Here is a 19,406-nt window from a genome sequence, read left to right on the forward strand (position 1 = left end):
TCTGTTGCTTTCCAAGGAAAGTGAATTTATCTATCAGCACTTGTAGGAAACACTTCAATATTCATTTGCATTGCAGAGTAGCTCTGCAGCACACACTCAACTCTGGAGGGTAAATATCCTATACAAAAACTATCTGCATTGTGACCACATATAAATTACCTCATTATATTATTTTAATTGAGGAGAACTTCAGGAAAATGGCAGCTGGGCAGAAATTTTGAATGGATCTGCTGAAATGCTTTAGAAATACCCAAAAATAGGGATTCCCCATATTCAATATGTCAATCAACTTTGAGGAAAGAACGTGTCCCATTAGGAAAGCAGTCTAATGCTTGTGGCAATGGAAACACTAAGCCTGTAATACTGTTCCCTTCTTGTTAAGCACAGGATTACAATCCCTTCCCATCACTGTGTTTTTCTAACCACTTAAGCTAATACAGCCAATACATATTTATTGAAATTCTCCATGCAAACCCAGCAAAGCCCTTGGAAATTTAAGCCAAAAGCATTAAAATTATCTTTAAGTATTCTTTGGGGCTGTTCTAGACATGTCTTTCATAATCTCATCACTAATGTGATAATCACAGAATAATTCTGAGGGCTCAACTGCAAACTCACAGAGCACTCTCAGAAATGTTCAAGAACAGCTGAAAACGTTCTGGTTTGATGTTGACCTGGGCACAGTTCTTTGGAAAAAATATAACTTCAAACACTGTTCACACTTGTACAGTGTCCTTGGAGGCCTTCTCGTTCAAATGCAGTTCAACCTCAGGCTACAGGAAATATTACATGACTTTCTATTAGAAGTGTGTCCAGGGATTCTTCTCCATCTTTTAGTGACAGGGAACTACACTGCACTGCAAATAGGAATGTTGGGCAGGGCTCTGATCAAAAAATAAAACAGTTTTTTTTCCACAGAATCATGGAATCATTAAGATTGGAAAAGCCCTCTAAGATCATCGAGTCCAACCATTCCCCCGGGACTGGTTTAATATCATAGCAGCAATGATAACTTTGAAAAGAATAAGTTTAAATGATCAAAATTATGTATATTCAATATTCATTTTACCTACACATTCATAAAAAACCCTAAAACATTCCACTTTCTCAGGAAGGAAATGGAGCTGATGGATCTCACTGTCAACTTATTGCCATGTATAAGCAAACAGAGGAAAACCACCACAGGCTTCAAAAGTTAATAAAGAGAGGGAAGGGGTAGAGGTCAGGTATTTATTGCCAATTCCAAGTTCTCCATCTTAGGAAAGGCAAATTTAATGAAATATATTTAAATTAAAATATATTTCTTGAAAACAGCAGAATGCTAAGATTGCTAAGATTGCACTTAAAAAATAAAGTTAATATGTTTGTCTGAGTAATGATTGCTCCTTACCTTCTTGAATTCACAATAAACCTTGGAAAAAACTCTTCTTATACACTACAGTGGAAGCAGAACTTCCTAAATTATGTAGAGGGCTAAAAATATTTCAGCGAGTTCCCTCAAAATCTAATGTTTCTATGAGAAAAGTAGTTTTCCCACAGACAAATTCACAGCATCCACATTTATAATTTATAACCAGTTCATATTTATTTCTAAATACCACAGTGTGAAACACCACACCTTCAAAATTGGCTATAAAGGAAAAGTTCAGGTTGGAAGGGACCTTAAAGTTCATCTCATTCTACCCCCTGCCACGGGCAGGGACACCTTCCACTAGCCCAGGTTGCTCCAAGCCCCTCCAGCCTGGCCTTGGACACTTCCAGTGATGGAAAAATCCTGTATCTTAGATCTGAAGTCTGGTGCTTCGATACTTTGGAAAATTTCACTGGGCAGCTTTGAGGGTCTTTAAGGACCTAAAAACACATGGATGTGGGCTCTGAAACCAACACACGAGTGGTTTGTGTAGAGCCAGAAGATAAACACAAGACTCCAACCATCCAGTCCGGCAGCACTAACACTGGGAACCCCCACACCAACATTATGAACTTGAATAAAATCAACTTTAATCTGTTAAAACATCTAAGCTTTCATTTAAAACAGACACACACAAATCCAACCACTTTCCAAGTATCACTTCAGCCTCTGATGCCTTCTCCAGTTCTTCTGCGAGGTTGCAGACTCTCATCTACGCTCCTGTCTTTCTTTCTCCCCTCTCTCACCAACACAGATGAATAGTGAAAATACAGCAGCCAGAAATAACATGGAAAGATCCCTAATCTCCACCTGAACCCCTGTTTGGGAAAGAGTTGTCACTAACTGGGTTTAAAGGAGGAAGAAAAGGAAGGAGGTTGTCAAGGTTGGGAAGTGCCAATGAAGGAATAACCAACCTGACAGGGGCACAGGATTCACCCTTCTTCTAAAACAAAAATTAAAATAACATAAAACAAATAACAAAATAAAACAAAATCTTTATCCAGCATCCCAAGGAAACTTGATTTCCAATTAGAAATTTTAGTACGTCCTTGAAGTTTTCCATCTCACATTTGTGCGTTTGGCTAAGCAGAAGTTCTGTAAAATATGTGTTATTAAAATGCCATATGCAATATCATATGGTATTTTCTTACATAGTGCAGTTTTGTAGCTCAAGAGGACAAGAAATGGTAATTCCATGCAAAATAAGCCATGACTCAACAGCACCCTGCTTTTGCAATTATAGAATTCCTCATTTTTATTTACATGTTTCTGAGCTCTGTTAAATAGTTTAAAAACTTCCTGGTTAAAAAAAATTTAAAAAGGCAAAAAAGAAGAAAAAGCCATTTCAAAGATCTGTGTATAAAGAAGTTGAGAGAACTGATACCTTGAGGACTAGCAAAGGAGCCCAATATTAAAAATATAGGGATATCACATTCAGAAAATTACTGGATGACCAGATATTTCCTCCAGTGTTGTAAAATAAATAACTAGACCTTAAACTTCACTCACAGAATCACAGAGTTCTGATTTTCCATTTCATGGGGGCTGCACACAAACCTGAGGACTGCAACAGCCTTTTTTTAATCTTGCATTTAATAGTTTTATAAATTTAATTAATGCAGCATTTCTTCTCTGTTTTTTGGCTCAATCCCATTTCTTTTTCTTGAAGCTTTCAAGTCCCTTCACCTGAGCATCACATCTCCACTGCAGAGAAACTTTGAAAGGGGGCTGCAATCACACACAAATAATAATTCTGGGCTGCAACAAAATTTCCTCTCTTTCTTTTCCTAGAATGGCCCTTATTTGTGCTGGTTGCCATGGTGATGTTGCAGCAGAGCTGCTCCGGGTTTCTGTGGCTTCCCACCTGGTCATGGTGCAAAGTGGGAGAGGAGCCCTTGGTACAGGTCCCTCCCAGAGCATCCATGTCCTGCTGGGGTGGACAGGGCTGAGCTGCAACCAGTTGGTGCTTCATGAGTTGATACATTAACTTGCAAGCAGAAATCTCTGCCCCTTCCTCATTAATTGGAGCTTTCTCTCCCACAGCTTCTAGTAGAGTCCAAGTAGGAACATTTTCCTAAACCTCTAGAGGTGGAATTCATCCCCATCCACTTCTCATCCTCTTGTTTCCCACCAAGACAAGGTTTGTGACGCTCCTGTTGCTCTGTACAACTTGGACACACTAAAAAAATCTACTTGAGGACATTCTGCATTTATTCCAGCAAAGTTCCTGCTGAATTGGAACAAGAGATGCATTTTTACCCATTATTCATATTAATTTAACTTCCAGTCAGACTTACTTTCAGCAGACCCAAAGCAACACAATTTCTCCTTTCAGACAAGTTCAGGCTTTAGATGACACCATTACTAAGAGGGGTAATAGGGAACAACAGACTTCAACTCATCAACTGAGGCAGACAAAGGTACAAGATCTCATCACCTACAGTGCTTTAGCCTGGAAGAAGAGGATAGGATAGGACAGAATAGGATAGGATCAGATCCCTGATCTGTGTAAATGTACACATACATTTCCACCCACTATGTACACATTATTCGACTTTTAGACTAGAAAATACAAAATGAAAATACAACCAAAACCAGTTTACATCCTAGAGCTCTTTTCAATAAAAAATACATTCTTAAATTAAGGAAAGTCAGAGTAAGTGTTAACTTAACACTTCCTGATGCCAAACTTAAAATAATTGTGTGCCAAGACATGCTTACAAATCTAAAAGTCAAAAAAAAAAACACAGACAAACTGAAAAGTCCCCAACAAGCTGTGGGTTTGGTTTTGTTCTCTTCCTTTCATAATCATGGAAAATCATATGACTCCAGTGGAGTCATGAGGATCAGGGCAGTGACCACCCCCCAGTGTTGGCACTGCTGAGGGACCTCAAAACAGGGCCCCTCAAACAGGAGAGACATTGAGGGGCTGGAACGTGTCCAGGGAAGGGAACAGAGCTGAGGAAGGGTTTGGAGCACCAGGAGTGGCTGAGGGAGCTGGGGGGGCTCAGCCTGGAGAAAAGGAGGCTCAGGGGTCACCTTCTCACTCTCTGCAACTCCCTGACAGGAGGGGGGAGCTGAGGGGGGTCAGGCTCTGCTGCCAAGGAACAAGGGATGAGTGGAAATGGCCTCAAGCTGTGCCAGGGGAGGTTTAGATTGGATATTAGAAAAAAAGTTCTTCATGGAAAGGGTTGTTAAGCATTGGAAGTGGCTGCCCAGGGAGATGGTGGAGTCCCCATTCCTAGAGGTGTTGTAAAGAACAAGTGGACATGGCACTTTGCAATACGGTTTAGTGGGCACGGTGGGATTTGCTGAAGGTTGGACTTGATGATCTTGGGGGTCTTTTCCAACCTTAACAATTCTATGATTCTATTTCAAGATCACATGTCCTTAATGAACTGGTTTGTGTGTGCAGTTCCTTGCAGCAACGTGTCATTTGTACCCACGTGCCCCAGAACAACAAAGCCTGTTTAACGCATTGCCCTTCGAATACAAAGGGGGTTGGACAGATTGAAAACAAAAATTAACAACAAAAGCTGCCTCCTTCCCTTGTACTGATCACATTTCAAAGAAAAGAGGTCACATCAATTCAGCTGAAGCTGGTTAAAAGTGTGTATTTAGGTTATCCTGCACATCAGCACTGTCAGCACAAGGAGTAGACGCCTGGCTGGGTGTAAACCCCCCCTTGTCTTGCTGAGCAAAGTGATTCTTGCACCTTAGAAAGATCATTAAACATCGTGCTCAGCAAGCCAGGTAACACAGCAGTGATCAAAATAATTTTATAATAAGTTATAAACTTACTACATAAGTGTATGCACTAAAAATTTTGGGGTATAATGAATATTATTAGGAAAATATTTAAGAAGCTAAAGGAAAATGAATCCCCAGCATTGAAACAAGAATTCCACCACTGAGTCTGCCCACAGACAAAGCTCTCAGGGCTGCTACACCCCCCCCCCCAAATATCCAGAGCCCACAAGAGCCAGTTGGTTTGGAACATGAAGGTTTTCATCTGCAAGCCAAGCTGACAGCAAACATATGCTCAAGTGCTGCCAATGCTGACAGCAAATTTTGTAATAATAAATATTAAATAACTACAGATATTCAAGAAATATAATTGAATAAAATTATTGGAATAATTTTACCAACTAATATTTAACAATATATTATTGAATAATACTGAATAAATAATAAATATGTTGCTTTTTTAATTTCAGTTGTGCACAGACTGGGTTACAGTAAGTGCCCACACCAATGAACACCACACAGATCTCTCAGCTGCTTGTCTGAAGGAGACAAACACTCTTACAGCATTATCATCATGAATAACCACCTGAGAGGTTGATATTCCCTCATTTACAATACCAAGGTCTTTTCTGAGCCCACAGACTAAGAGCACATAAAAATGAAAGGTTCAGCTTCCTCTAGACCTCATTTACACCATTTCAACACTCCTGGTACATTTGTCTGTGTGTGACATTTCCCTTTTCATCCCAACTTTGCCTATCAGCTGTAAACTTCGCTTTAGCCCTTGGACTGCAGTTGAATATACTCAATTATTGCTGGAGCCTGACATGGGAAACAGGAGTGGCTGCTCCTCCCCTTTCCTCATCCCATTCCACTGAGGGTTCAGCTGTGACTGTTGTTTGCTCCCCCTAATTTCTGTTACAGTCAGTACAGGTTTACAAACCAGTACAGCACCTTAAACCAGTTTGAAAAATTTTACATGGAGAGAAAGACTAAAGTTCCCTAAAACTGGCAAATATTATGTATTGTGGATGAGCCATAGTATAATACAGGCCTTCAGCCAGGGAGAGCTTCAGCCCCAATAAACTGACCCCACCAGAGCCCAAGTTCCTGAGACTTTCTGCTAAAACACTGAATTTCCTCTTCATTACTTTCACAGTAACCTGTAGATTTAAGGAGCTACAAAAAGCTGTGGCACAAAAGTTATCTTTGGATCAGTCTTCTGAGTTCACTCCAGAAGTTCACTCAGACCACCACAGATTTACTGCTAATAACAGGATAAAAGTGAGTACAGGCCAACAACTGAGGGAAAAGGAACAAGATCAACTCAACCTTCCCTCATGTCCATGGGTGTTCTCAGCAACCTCTTCTCACCTTTGGATACTTCCCTGTACACTTACATCACCACCATCTCCAGGAAAGCTCCACAGTCCTATCTCCACTTAACAAGCCCAAGAATGAGCAAAGTGTCTTTCCAGCAAGAAAGAAGAGTTTTACCACCTTTCTATACATTTTCACCATATACTTTCCCCTCATAATCCAAATGCTTCATTTAGGGCATTTAAGAGATACCAAGAACCACATGGAGGCTCATAAATCAGGCAGTTCTTGGATGTGACACTTGGCCTCATCCAGCCAAGGTTTTGAAGTAATTTTAAAGCAATTCCACTGTCAAATTGCCAAGAATGGTTGAGTTTGCTTTGACTTTTGGTGACTATCCAATGCACTACAAACCCAAGGAAATGGCCAACAGATGGAGGCACATCTCCAGGTGTGTTACAGAACATTTTGCCCAATCACAGACTGGTTTGGAAGGGACCTTAAACATCAACCAGTTCCAACCTGCTGCCAGTGTTGCACTTCAGACAGAAGAAAATTTAATTGGAGAAAATATTCAGCTGCTTATCACGAGTAATGTTTTCTTATTTCAACTGAGAAACTCAGACCTGCTTAACACCTATCCAGTAGTCCTCGAGAAGTTGACACCTTGAGAAAGAAACATTACAGTTTTGTGATCGGAATAAACATGCACCACAAGAATTCTAAGAGCCCAAAACGCTGTGCTTTCCCCCTCTATGCAAAAAAAAAAAGAAGTGAAAAAAAGTCTGTCTCCTCAGAACGGCATGACCCTGCTGGAGAAAAGGGCTGCTGTGTTTTTCCCACCAGTGCCTGGAACAGACAAAAGTGGAAGCTGATGACTAAAGGAACAACTAAAAATATCCAAAGTAGTCTGGATCTGGAGAGTTGTGTGCCCTCACTGCAATTAGCAAATAGCATATTCAGTTTCACTGACATTAATGAGAGCAAAGCAAGTTCATTTACACCTCAATTAACTTCAAGAAACACTTCTTTTCCGCAATTAATGACACTTCCTCCTTCCTTTTGCTATAATCCCTCTTTTTGTGCAGTAAATCACTGCCTCACTGCTTCAAACACGGTTTGGAGGGAGCGAGTGGGTGAAAGAATAGAGAAAAATGCACTTCCAGCACATGTAAACAAGACTGGGAGAAGGAAACACTTGCATGGCATGGGAGCAGATGGATGTCAGCAGGTTTCTGGGATACCACTGGAATTGTCTGTATTTAAGGAAAATCAGGAAGACCCATTGAGGGAAAAGACCAGCACAGAAAATAGGGCAACTCTGGTACCTATTTCCTCTGGAACTTCACCAGGACCAAATCTACGCTGAATCAGAGGTTTAAAGTCAGTTTTCAACTCAAATTGGAAGAGAAATCACAGCCTGTCCAAGAATTCCCCACAGCAGCAGCAGCAAGGCCAAAAGGCCCCAGTTTGCCATTGCTTATCATGAACAAAGTCCTTGTTAGGCCCTTCTCAATTTCTGTTCTTGAAGAAGACAAGAAAGAGGTTGGTAGGGGCTGGACTTCAATCAGAAAATGGCAATGTAACATTTAATCAGCAAATAATTTCAAGCATTAAATGTAAAGCAATAAAGAAAGGTTGAAGCACCACTCAGAGGGAAGGAAGACAATCTGGATATATGGCGCCTGGGAAAATAGGATGGGAAATAAATCAAAGGATGATGAGATTTCTTCCCCAAACCACAAGGGAGGAAAATCATGGAATCACAGAATATGCAAAGTTGGATGGGACCCACAAGGATCATCAAGTCCAACCCTAAGCCCTGCACAGGACCATCCCCAAGAGTCACACCATGTGCCTGAGAGCATCATCCAAACACTCCTTGAGCTCTGGCAGTCTTGGTGCTGTGCCCACTGCCCTGGGGAGTCTGTTCAGCGCTCAACCACCCTTTGGGGAAGAACCTTTCCCTGAGATCCAACCTCAACCTGCCCTGACAAAACTCCAGCTGTTCCTGGGGTCCTGTCCCTGGTCCCCACAGAGCACAGATCAGTGCCTGCCCCTCCTCTGCCCCTCCCAAGGAAGTTGTAACTGCAATAACATCTTCCCTCAGATACTGAGGAAGGCAAACCTGCCTGGATCCCATGGGAGCAGCATGTTGGGATGAGACATCTGCTCCTAATACACAATCTCAGAATGTTTTAGGGTGGAAGGGACCTTAAAGCTCATCTCATTCTACCCCCTGCCATAGGCAGCAACATGTTTCCACTATCCCAGGTTGTTCTAAACCCCATCTAACCTGGCCTTGGATGTTTCCAGGGATGGGGCAGCCACAGCATCTCTGAGCAACTTGTGCCAGGGCCTCACCACCCTCACAATCTCCTTTCCCTCTTGCTCAGACACTGACAGCACTAATTAACAGGCAGCATCACTCAGGAGCAGCAGTTTGGCAAGAGGCAGTGGCTGATGGAAAATCCAGCTATTGATTTTCCTATGGGCTGCTGTCATCGCTCCTGCTGCCTACAAATAAACAACCCAAGGAATGTTTACTTTCCAATGACAGCTGGTGTCAGCATCAGTATGCATTTGCTGTCAAACTTTCTGCAGAATAAACTGATATTTTACTATTTAATGTGTTTCAAAATCATCACTGGAATTCCTGATGGCATTGGTGCGTAAAATGTTCATGTATCTTAAATCCCTGGCAAAGCACTGAACATCCACAGCCAGTTTGCACTCAAATCCTTAAAAATTCTTATCAAGACATGGCATTAAAAAGAATTGCTACTCTTGAACATATTTACTAAGGAACAGAAGAAAAACTGTATGTGAATAACAGCACAGTAATCACAGCAATAATATAGAAACGTCCTCTTGGGAAATATTTAGCACAAGTGAGTTTTGAGAGCTGATCAGGGTATTTACAGCTCACAAAAACATCATTTTGAATTTCTAAAGGATTTTTGTTATTATTTATTTCTCTTCCTTATTCTGCAAGTTGGATTTCTGCATAAAGGAATGCTTTTCTTTGAGGACAGGACTAAAAAAAAAAATGGCAGAGTGTTTTCCCACCAGCCCCTGACAGCTGTGTCTGACACCATGGGTAGAAAATACAGGACAGTCCCACTTGGAACCTCCTTGGAGTCAAACACAAAGCTGTAGATTTGACCATCACATTTAGAGATGCTGAAATTCCATCCAAAAATATTTTTGGGTGGAAAATACCCCTTGGTCAAGTGTGGCTTGTTACCATGGGAATAGCTCTTTGGACTGAGCTGTATCCTGGACCTAAGATCAAAGAGAATTATATTTCTATTTTGGAAGTATGTTAGCTTAAAAATCAAATACAAACCCAGCATTTGTGCAGGACACAGAGTTCCAAATCTGCAGGCTTTATTTTCACAAATAAACCAGCAGAGGAGCAGAGCCCACACCGCGGCACAGTCTGCCAGGAACACGTCCTGCCCTTGCTCCGTCGGTGCCAAGCACCAGCAGCATCCACCAAAATCATGGGCTCGGAAAGCTCCTGTTGTAAAACCAGTTGTTTTCTGAAACAGTACATTTCTGGGTTTGTTTTTAATTAGAAAGGAGGCTTTTTTCTCCCCCAGTGTCTACTATGGCATCTTCTGAACACAGAAAGCTGGCGAGGGCTCTGCATCTGCCCGAGCCATCTGTTGGTGCCACTGGGAACCTGCTGGTGGCCCCAACTCACGTGGAGGATCCACAAACACACTCTGGCCAGGCCCTGACATCATGTTTAGGTCACTTATTCCATGCTAAGCATTGAGGATAAAATACAAGCAGGGGGGTGTTTGGGGGGGGGAAGAAGCAAGGATGACAGAAAGGCACATCTCACACTCCAGGAGGAGCACGAGCCAAGGCACCACGAGGCTCCTGGCAATGACTCTGTTCCCTGTCAAGGGATTATGGGGACACTGAGGTGTCCCAAGGTCCCAGACAAAACACACACTGTGGTTGCTAATCCAGACCTAACACTTGCCCGGTGCTTGGCTGCTCTCAGGCTTTTACCAGGGAATATTATACAGATAATAAATTCCTCCTTGTGAGGGTGGTGAGTCCCTGGCACAGATTCCCCAGAGAAGTTGTGGCTGCCCCATCCCTGGAAGTGTTCAAGGTCAGGTTGGATGGGGCTTGGAGCAACCTGGGCTAGTGGAAGGTGTCCCTGCCCTTGGCTTGGGGTTGGAATGAGATGAGCTTTAAGGTCCCTTCCAACCAAAACCACACAGAAAGACCTTGAAATTACTTAAATGACATTTTTACCCTCAGAGGATATGAAACTAAACCAGTCAACCTGACTTCCTTTTAATAACCCTTTCAGATGAAACAAGTTTAAAACAGCACCACCAAAATCTCCAGCACTATAATTTACAAACACACACATACTAATATTGTCACTTCTTCAGTTTGTTTTGCATTTTCATCTTAAATTTGGAGTAACTGGTTCCCACACTGTAACAAATCAATTTCTCTAAAAGAAGGAAACTTTCAAAGCAGTGAATATTTAAAACACTTTCTTAGTTCTCTGCGGTTTCTGGTCCAGTGAATGTTATCTTGTTTTTTCCCCTGTACATTCTGGTCCACAATCACTCAAAGCACAAATCCACCCCCATCCTTTTAAGTCTACACCATAAAACCAGTTTCACAGAGACAAGTCACACACATGTACATTTTAGGGTAAAAAAATACAGGCCCAGGAGACTAAGGAAGAAGATCCAAACTATATTTCCAATTCTTTTCCTCCAAGGAATTCATATTTTGCTGTTCTACAGTTCTCACCTCATAATATTAATTTTTATTTAGTATTCCTGGAGAGCTTATTCCAAGTCAATCAATGGACAGCCTATAAAAGTAATTCTGATTAATTTTCAGGCCTTCAATCTAAAACTAACTAAGTTAAATTTCAGCAAGACCTGCACATTAGATGTATTTCAGCTGGCCCAGTCCTCTGCCTGCTGGTCCTTCCCTGCAGTCCCAGCACCATTTGGAAAGATTTATCCCTGTCTGGCAAAACAGAAAACCCACAACATCTGAATTTCCCTTCAGTGGTCCCAAAGGTAACACACACTTAGAAATACAGGTACACTTTGTTAAATTGCATCAATAAATTGATTATTTTTATTTTCCTTTTATTTACCTGCTTCCCAACTGATGCAGAGATGCCAAGGAGCAAACACCACCACCCCAAAGGATCCATTTTTTCAGCTCAGTTGAATGTTCTGCCTCTCAAACTTGTCTTTGAGGATGTATCAGCCAAAAAAAGGGTGAGCTTTTTATAGAATACATTCAGTTTGTATAGTCCCACCCCAGTGATGGAAACCCTGAGTGCTGAGTATTTTGCTTTAGCATGTGATAAGTGTTCATCCCACAGATTCAATGGAATAACCTGAGAGGCTCTGGCCACATTAAAACATCAACATTTTCCTCCTGTGACTGGAAAATAAACTTTCAGGGTGATCAATGACTGGTTGAAGTTGCAACAAAGTGAAATCATCTTTTTTTTTTCCAAGAGAGCCGCTACTGAGGACCTGGCTGTGTATTTGTATCCCTGGAAATATTAGAGAAAATCTTCTTTTGGACAGGTAAACAAAATATTCCATGTACAGCCCTCGGTCTCATCACACCCAACTTGCAAATACTGGGGGAGGAGGGAAGGGGAAGTCACAGGGAATTTTTTTTACTGCAATTTTCCTTCTTCCCTACAAGGGACCATCAGCAGATTCCCACAGCAGATTTCCCCAGCCATGGGAAAACCCAACCTGGGAAACTGAAGCTCAACTCCTTCCACCCTGCCAGGATCTGGCTTGGACACTGTTCCCATTGCTTGGGTGCCCCTCACTCCTCATCCCCAAAAGTGAGTTCCTTGAAGTGGGTTCCTTCAACCTATTTGCAGAAGATTAAATTCCACATCCCATCTCCCCATGTTCATTCATGTAGGGAAACATCTGACAAGCAGGAAGAACAGAAATTTTGTGTTTAAAAAGACACACAAATCTGACAGAACAAGTCCCTTTGGAAAAAGTAACCAGGTCCCTTTGGAAAAAGCAACCAGGTTTTTATCTCCCAGTGAGAATGATTTTAACCATATTATCTTTTCAGAGCTCAGCAGGCTCTAGAGAACTATTTACAGGCATTTAAAAGAACCAAGAGTTTTACCCTGTGAGATGACAAGCAAATTTAAAGCCTATTAGATATAGAAAAACAAGGAAATCACATCCTGGGAAGCCACACCAGCTCATTTTGAGAAGGGTGGCAGGAAGAGGAGAGGGAAGAGTTCACCCATGAGCTTCGTGGGATCAACAACCATAAAGCCTTTTCCTTAGACATTATTAGCAATTGCTAACAGTGGAAAAATCAGAAAAATGGCAGATATGAGTTCGTGATTCTCAGAAAGCCTCATCAAGAACTCAATGCCTTGTTAGATGGAAGAGCTGAACTGATTTGCTGCCCAGAAATCTTTCTGGCAGCTGCAGAACCGACAACGGGTAGCTCTGATTTTGTGAGATTCAAGTCAATCTCTCTCCATGAAGAGAAGAAAATGAGGATAATTGGCTCACATAGCTCCGAGCACAGAATGCCTGGCAGAGCTGCTCACTCCTGTAAGGATTATCCCAGAAATCCCAGTGGCAGGAGGCACTGCTGGGGTGCCAAGGGCTTCTCCACGTCTCACACACATTTCAACAGCAAAGATAAAATAAAATATATATACACATCTGCAGGGAGAGAAACAGAACCAAGCTGCATTTACCAACACCTCTGCAGTGTGTCTGAAACATATCCCTTCCTTCCCTGTCACATCAGCCATCAGACACAAACAGCCGCCCTGGGGCACATTTTGTGCCTGTGATCTGCTTTTCCAGCTCAAGCCATTGATGTGCAGGTTACCTGCCTTATAAAACTTATCTCAGCTTTATCAGAAGCAGCACAGGAGCAGTTCTCAAAAAAATATCACATCCTCAATTCTTGTCCCTCATGCTCAAGTAGGAGGCTCAGGGGGGACCTTCTCGCTCTCTACAACTCCCTGAGAGGTGGAGCCAGGGGGAGGTCAGGCTCTGCTCCCAGGGAACAAGGGACAGGACGAGAGGAAACCTCAAGCTGCACCACAGGAGGTTTAATTTGGATATCAGAGAAAATTTCTTCACCAAAAGAGTTGTCCAGCTCTGCCACAGCTGCCCAGGGCAGTGGTGGAGTCCCCATCCCTGGAGGGATTTAAAAACCATGTGGATGTGGCACTTGGGGACATGGGTAAGTGGTGGCCTTGGCAGGGCTGGGAAGCAGCTGGACTTGATATTACAGGTCTTTCCCAACCTTAACAAGTCTATGATTCTCAAAGATTCTTTAAGATTCACCAAAGAACCACAGTCGTGCTGCTGAAAAATAAACTGGACAAAATAATGGGACTGCATCTCATTTCAGGCTGATTTTGCATCTATTTCACTCTCCTGGCTTTTTGGCCATATCACAGAACCAAGCTGCATAAAGATATATATTAATAAAGGATATATTTCTGGAGAGCAGAGAGCCAACTCTAATTACCAACAAAATTTACGGTAAGTAAATTTAGGTCAACACTAAGTCAATCCTAGTCTGCAAAAAAGCACTTCAAAATAAGAAGAAAACCAAATAACCTATAAAATCACACCACACTGGCTTCCAAGAGACCTTTTATTCACAGGTCAAGTAAAGACTATAAAGGAAAGTGCATTTGTGGGAGAAGTGCAAATTATGCCATAAAAATCCTATGAGATGAACCCCCTATGTCTGAACAGAAGCTTTCCAGCCAACAAAGCTGCATGAAATCCTGAGATATACCTCAAAATTTCTTTTATGGAAAAATCCTTAGTGTTATCATCTATTGCTCACCCTGGAAACTTCATTTTCCCTCTCACACACACAGGCCCAGGGCTTTGATTCTTTCAGGGAACCAACTAAAGGCATTAACTAAAAATAAAAAGCAAACCAGATCAGCTTAAGTAGCTTCCTTAAAAAACACATCCTATTTCCCAGCATGCTAATTAATAGAACAGAACTGATATTTTGATATCATGATTAAGAACAGTTCATTTTCAGCATCTTTCTCAACAGCAGATCAAGGCAATTAACTGGCAATTTGCTCACTAAATGACTTCCCAAGATGTGCTACTGAGATAAGGCAAAGCCTTCTTTAAAGTGCCTTTGAGCCAGCAAAAGATGAACCTGCAGGGAGTAATTTTTAAACAATGTACAACTCGATTCTCTGGTAGTAAAGCAAAACTTCTGCTTCGTGAGTAATGACAAAAAACATGAATTTAGGTGGAACAACAAAACACTGGGGGGTTTTCTCTTTATTTCCCAAACTGTGCCCACTATAATTAACACTGATGGAGGACACATCCAAAAGACCATTTTTATAAAATGTAAAACTGAAGGTCTTGATTTCATTGTATTTTAACCACGGGACACAGGTGAGGAGCTGTGAGCAGATAAATCTATTTTTCTGCCCTTTCCTCTTTCTGCTCTAACTACTTACTGGTTTTCACAGTGGTGTTTCATGAGGAGCTGTGCTGGTGCCTGGACAACAGAAATAAAAGAAATGCCATTCTTCAGGGATCTGGAAAAAGGATAAACAGGAAGGTGACAAAATCTGCATGTTTAAAGATACTCAGTTTGGTCAAAGTTAACATTTCCTGATCAGATTTCAGAGAAGGATCTCACACCACTCAATTGTGACCGATGCAAACTGGTCAAAAAATAGGGAAGAGAGCTACAGAATTGGACATCTCTCAACTCAGCAGATTAAAAGATCTTGAGAAGAACTTGCTGGCTTTGAAAAGGTCCTTGTCTCTCTGCACATCCCTCCTCACAGCGCTGCCAGAAACCCAAACCATCTGTAAAGTGCAAGCACAGATCAAAGCAAGGAGGTCCCCAGGCAGGTTTGTTGCCACGTGGTGCCAGGTCAGGTGATTTCTGACCAAAATGCAGAGGTTTTGGGGTCAGTTCAACCAGATCTTGCACCCAGGGGAGCTGGTTGAGATGGCTGAGAGCTCTGTCCCCCCACCTCCCAGCACTGGCAATGAACCACTTTTCTAAATATTGCCCAAAAGGGCCCTCAGGAGCAATTCCAGTGATTCATTCCTCAGCCTTCCTAAACCAACAGCATTCCCCCAGCAGGATATTATTCAAAACTAATCTGCATAACTTTCTCGCAGCTTCCCAACCTTTTCCTTCTAGGAAGGGCTAACTCTAAATACATTTTCCATCTCTACTTGATGCCTGCAGAGGTTTCTGCTCCTATTCTGCAAAGGGAAATCCTTCCCTGCTTCAACAAAAAGATCAGAAGAAAATCATAAAAAAGACTCGTGACTGTTACAACTCTGAGGTGTTTAATTAGTGGATGTTCAGCCACATATGCAAAATGCATCACTGAAAACACAAGAGTAGATAGATTTTAAGACATAACTATACTGACTTGACCCAAACTAGCTTATTTTTCAACACAAAAACCAAACCAGAGTAGAACTGTGTGTCTGCCTTCATATATGTAGAGCTATGATCAGGCATATATATATATATATATATATATATACACACACATACACACACACAAACTGTCATTGCTACCACATAAACCTACAGTTATATAACTCATTTTCTTTATGAACTGTTCCTGGTGTTGCACATCCTGGTTTAATGGGATAGGAAAAGCACAATTTTGGATAAAAATACTACCACAGTGGCTCAAGGAGATGAACTCTGTCCCAAGGATGGGTGGTAGTGAGTGACCAGTACTGAAACCTGGTATTTTTTGATCAGGTTCCCTGCTTAATTTCATAAAAATCATTAAACAATGGACTATAACAATGCTTCTACTTCACTCAGTCAACATATCAGATTTATATTACAGAAAAAGAAGCTTTTCCACATTTAAGCTGAGCTCTCCCTCTGCCCTACCACCTTTATAAGCATTGATAATTTAAACATTACATAAATGTAAAATTTTACCTTCCTCTTAATCATCAGACTTGTTTTTTATTTCCTATATTGCACCACTAAGAGCAGGGCTAAAAGCAGAAGCATAACAGTGCACCTACTTCACGAGAATTAATTTAAAACATACTTCAGGGAACAACTGCAACCACGGGATGTTTTAATACAGTGAATTCCCAGAAAACACACAAACACCTGCTGTGACAAGCCCCACTATTCTGTCAATACAGACTCTGAACAGAAGAGTCAAACATTTGCTTAGACTAATCACAGTTATTAAAAATAATGAAAAAATGAAGCAGATTGATGATAAAAATTGTCAGGCTCTCCAGCGTTTTAGAATATACCCAAGTATATTCTATATGTACCCAAGTGCAGTTGGAGTTGCACACAGATGTGAATTCCCTTCCTAAGTCATTACAAGGACTCATTTTTGCCTTTTTTTTTTCCTAATTCATAATTAACAGTAGCAAGTCACTTAATTGCATGTCCAGCTTCCTGGAGAGGTTTTCAGGTGGACAAAAATGCTCAGTGAGACAGAATAACTGAGGCTGAAAAGGATCTTTGTCATCATCCAGGGAGAGGATGCTACAACCCCCTGGGCTCCCGCATACCACCCCCACAGGGAATTTTCTTCAACCCATAGAACAGGTTGCAATTTCTCCTCATATAACCTAGTTTGTGCCTCCTGTCCTTGTGCTCTGCACCTCAGGGCAGAGCTTGGCTCAGTCTTCTCCATGACCTTCCCCTCCCCACCCTGCAACCCTTCTCCTCCAGACTCTTAATTCACATCCTCACACCCCTGAATTTGGCTCTTCCAGCACCGGGAAGCTTTTGGATGTCCCTCTGCACAGCGTCCCTGCCCTTCACACAAGGGCCATCTGCTGACCTGCTGAGTGTGCCCTTCATCCCATCTCCAGGTCACCGGCAGAGATGTTCCACAGGAACACCTGGCTGAACAGCATTCGGTGGAAAATGATGTGTAAAGACCTTCACTCTCACGTTTGTATAGATCAAACAAGGAACAGCTGCTGGGCAGATCTGACTCCAGAGCCTGCTCCCTGCAGGAGCTCATTCATTTAATTTTCATCCCACGTGTCACCGGTGATAGGACAATGATATCACACAAAAGTCCTCAATGATCTCCTGGAAGGTCAAGAACCTGCAGAACATGCCAAGTTTCAATATCTACCTCAAACAAGTTCACAGATGTGAACTTATTTGGTAATCATCTGCATCACAAAATAAATAATTTTTTGAAGGGCCAGGGCCAACATAAACAGGAAGAAAACACTGTGTTCAGAGGTCAGGCTTTGCATGTTTTTGATGTACTAGGGATGTTTGTTAGGACGTTGTAGATGCACACAGAATACAAAAACAGGGCTACATTAACTAAATTCAACTCTTGTACTGAATCTTAAAAAGAAAGCCAACAGAAATTGCTTCTTGATGAATATAAAATGCTTTAAGACCTGCAGTTATTCCAGCAGACTGCAATTGCTGATGTTTTGACTGTTTGCCTCAAGCACTCAAGGGAGACGAACTCACAAATGCCACGCACCTCCTTGAGCAGGAACACAAACAGCTCAGCTCAGCTTCTCACTGACAGGAGTGCAACTGCATTTATCCCAAATATTCTGGTTACTCACCCTGCATTCGTGGTTGCACTAAAATTCCACAACCTCCCCTCAAAAAGCCCCAAAACCATAAATCCTTGAATCCAGTTTACATGTGTCACCCCCCACAAGGTTTCTTTTAAGCACCTTTTTCTGCCTGAAATTAATTAATTTTATCTACTGAAAAGGCTGAAAGTCCAGAAAGAAACATGCCAACTGATTGTAAAACTGATCATAGGAAAGCTGAGGTTGGCAAAGAGCTCTGGAGACCACTTGGGCCAATCCTCTGTGGAAAGCTGGGCTTTAGATTAGGTTTTCCAGGAACTGCCAAGTGAAGTCATCAGTGTTTCATAAATTTATTTGAGAACACTAATTATGAAAATGGTTTTTGCTCTGTGCTCATTAAGGAACTTCCTCTCACGCACGAACGAGATGATAACAACACTGAGGCACTCACTGCACATCCAGCTTTAAATAAACCCACAGATAAACTCCTGCTTATAACAGAGAGGTGAAGCTGCACCAGACCTGACCTGGCCAACACCCTCAGCAGTCACATGGGTTATTCTAGGAATCTCCTCTGCATCTACCTTCTCCTTGCCTTCAAAATACAACAGAGCAGTGAACACTGTTTTGGGGGAAGCCCATGAGGCTGTTCATCAAGTCTATATAATTTATGGGCATCTCTGCAGCCTTTAGTCCTGAAGCAGCACATCAGGACAACAGGATACGACTCCTCAACTGGATTTCCAACATGATGGCACTTCTGATGCTGTTTGTCCTCCGAGGGGCAGCGACACACAAATGCCATTTCCCTGGAGATCCTAATTCCCACCAATGCCACAGGGTGGTAGCACTACTAAAGGGATGGAGTAGCAAGGTCTCACATAGGGTTTGGGGTCACACTGAGCTGCAGGTTATAGTGTCTGATGTTCCTCTAGGAGGCCCGTTTCACCCAACCTCCCCAGAGCCAAAACAAGACGACACCACCCTCATTTCAAGGAGAACAACAATTTGTTCTGGAGTTCTGCATCACTCCTTTCAGTCATTTTTCCAACATCTGTGCCTGGATGAAACAATGGAACACAGTAGATGCAATACAGATGGTTGGAAATTCATTGCAAATGCCCAACTGTTGTGGGTTTTCACCACAAATGTATGAACTGGCTCTTAATTGAGCTGGGTGTGGATGGCTGACGCCAAGTTCATCATCTCAAAGGGCTACAACTCCACAAGAAATCACCCTGCAGCAGCTTGTTCCTTGGTGTCAGATGAACACAACCCCCCAGCTATTATTTACAGAGCAGCAGAACACAGTGGTTCCATAAGAT

The 19,406-nt window shown here is 42.0% G+C and overlaps 1 protein-coding gene across 4 annotated transcripts in view; it reads right to left on the reverse strand.

The window, feature by feature from the left end:
- Positions 1 to 19,406, reverse strand: part of PTPRE (protein tyrosine phosphatase, receptor type E) — a 99,646-nt gene that overhangs the window by 60,781 nt on the left and 19,459 nt on the right. Inside the window, exon 1 of one of the 4 annotated variants that reach the window (XM_027655285.1) lies at positions 15,003 to 15,039. The exons of the other annotated variants lie outside the window; for them this stretch is intronic. Coding sequence (XP_027511086.1) covers positions 15,003 to 15,025 — 23 coding nt within the window. The 5' untranslated portion in view covers positions 15,026 to 15,039. Of the gene's footprint in view, positions 1 to 15,002; positions 15,040 to 19,406 lie in introns of those variants that run through there. 4 annotated transcript variants of the gene reach the window in all.

Source organism: Corapipo altera, unplaced genomic scaffold (assembly GCF_003945725.1).
Source record: "Corapipo altera isolate COAL_440 unplaced genomic scaffold, ASM394572v1 180, whole genome shotgun sequence".
Classification (NCBI taxonomy): domain Eukaryota; kingdom Metazoa; phylum Chordata; class Aves; order Passeriformes; family Pipridae; genus Corapipo; species Corapipo altera.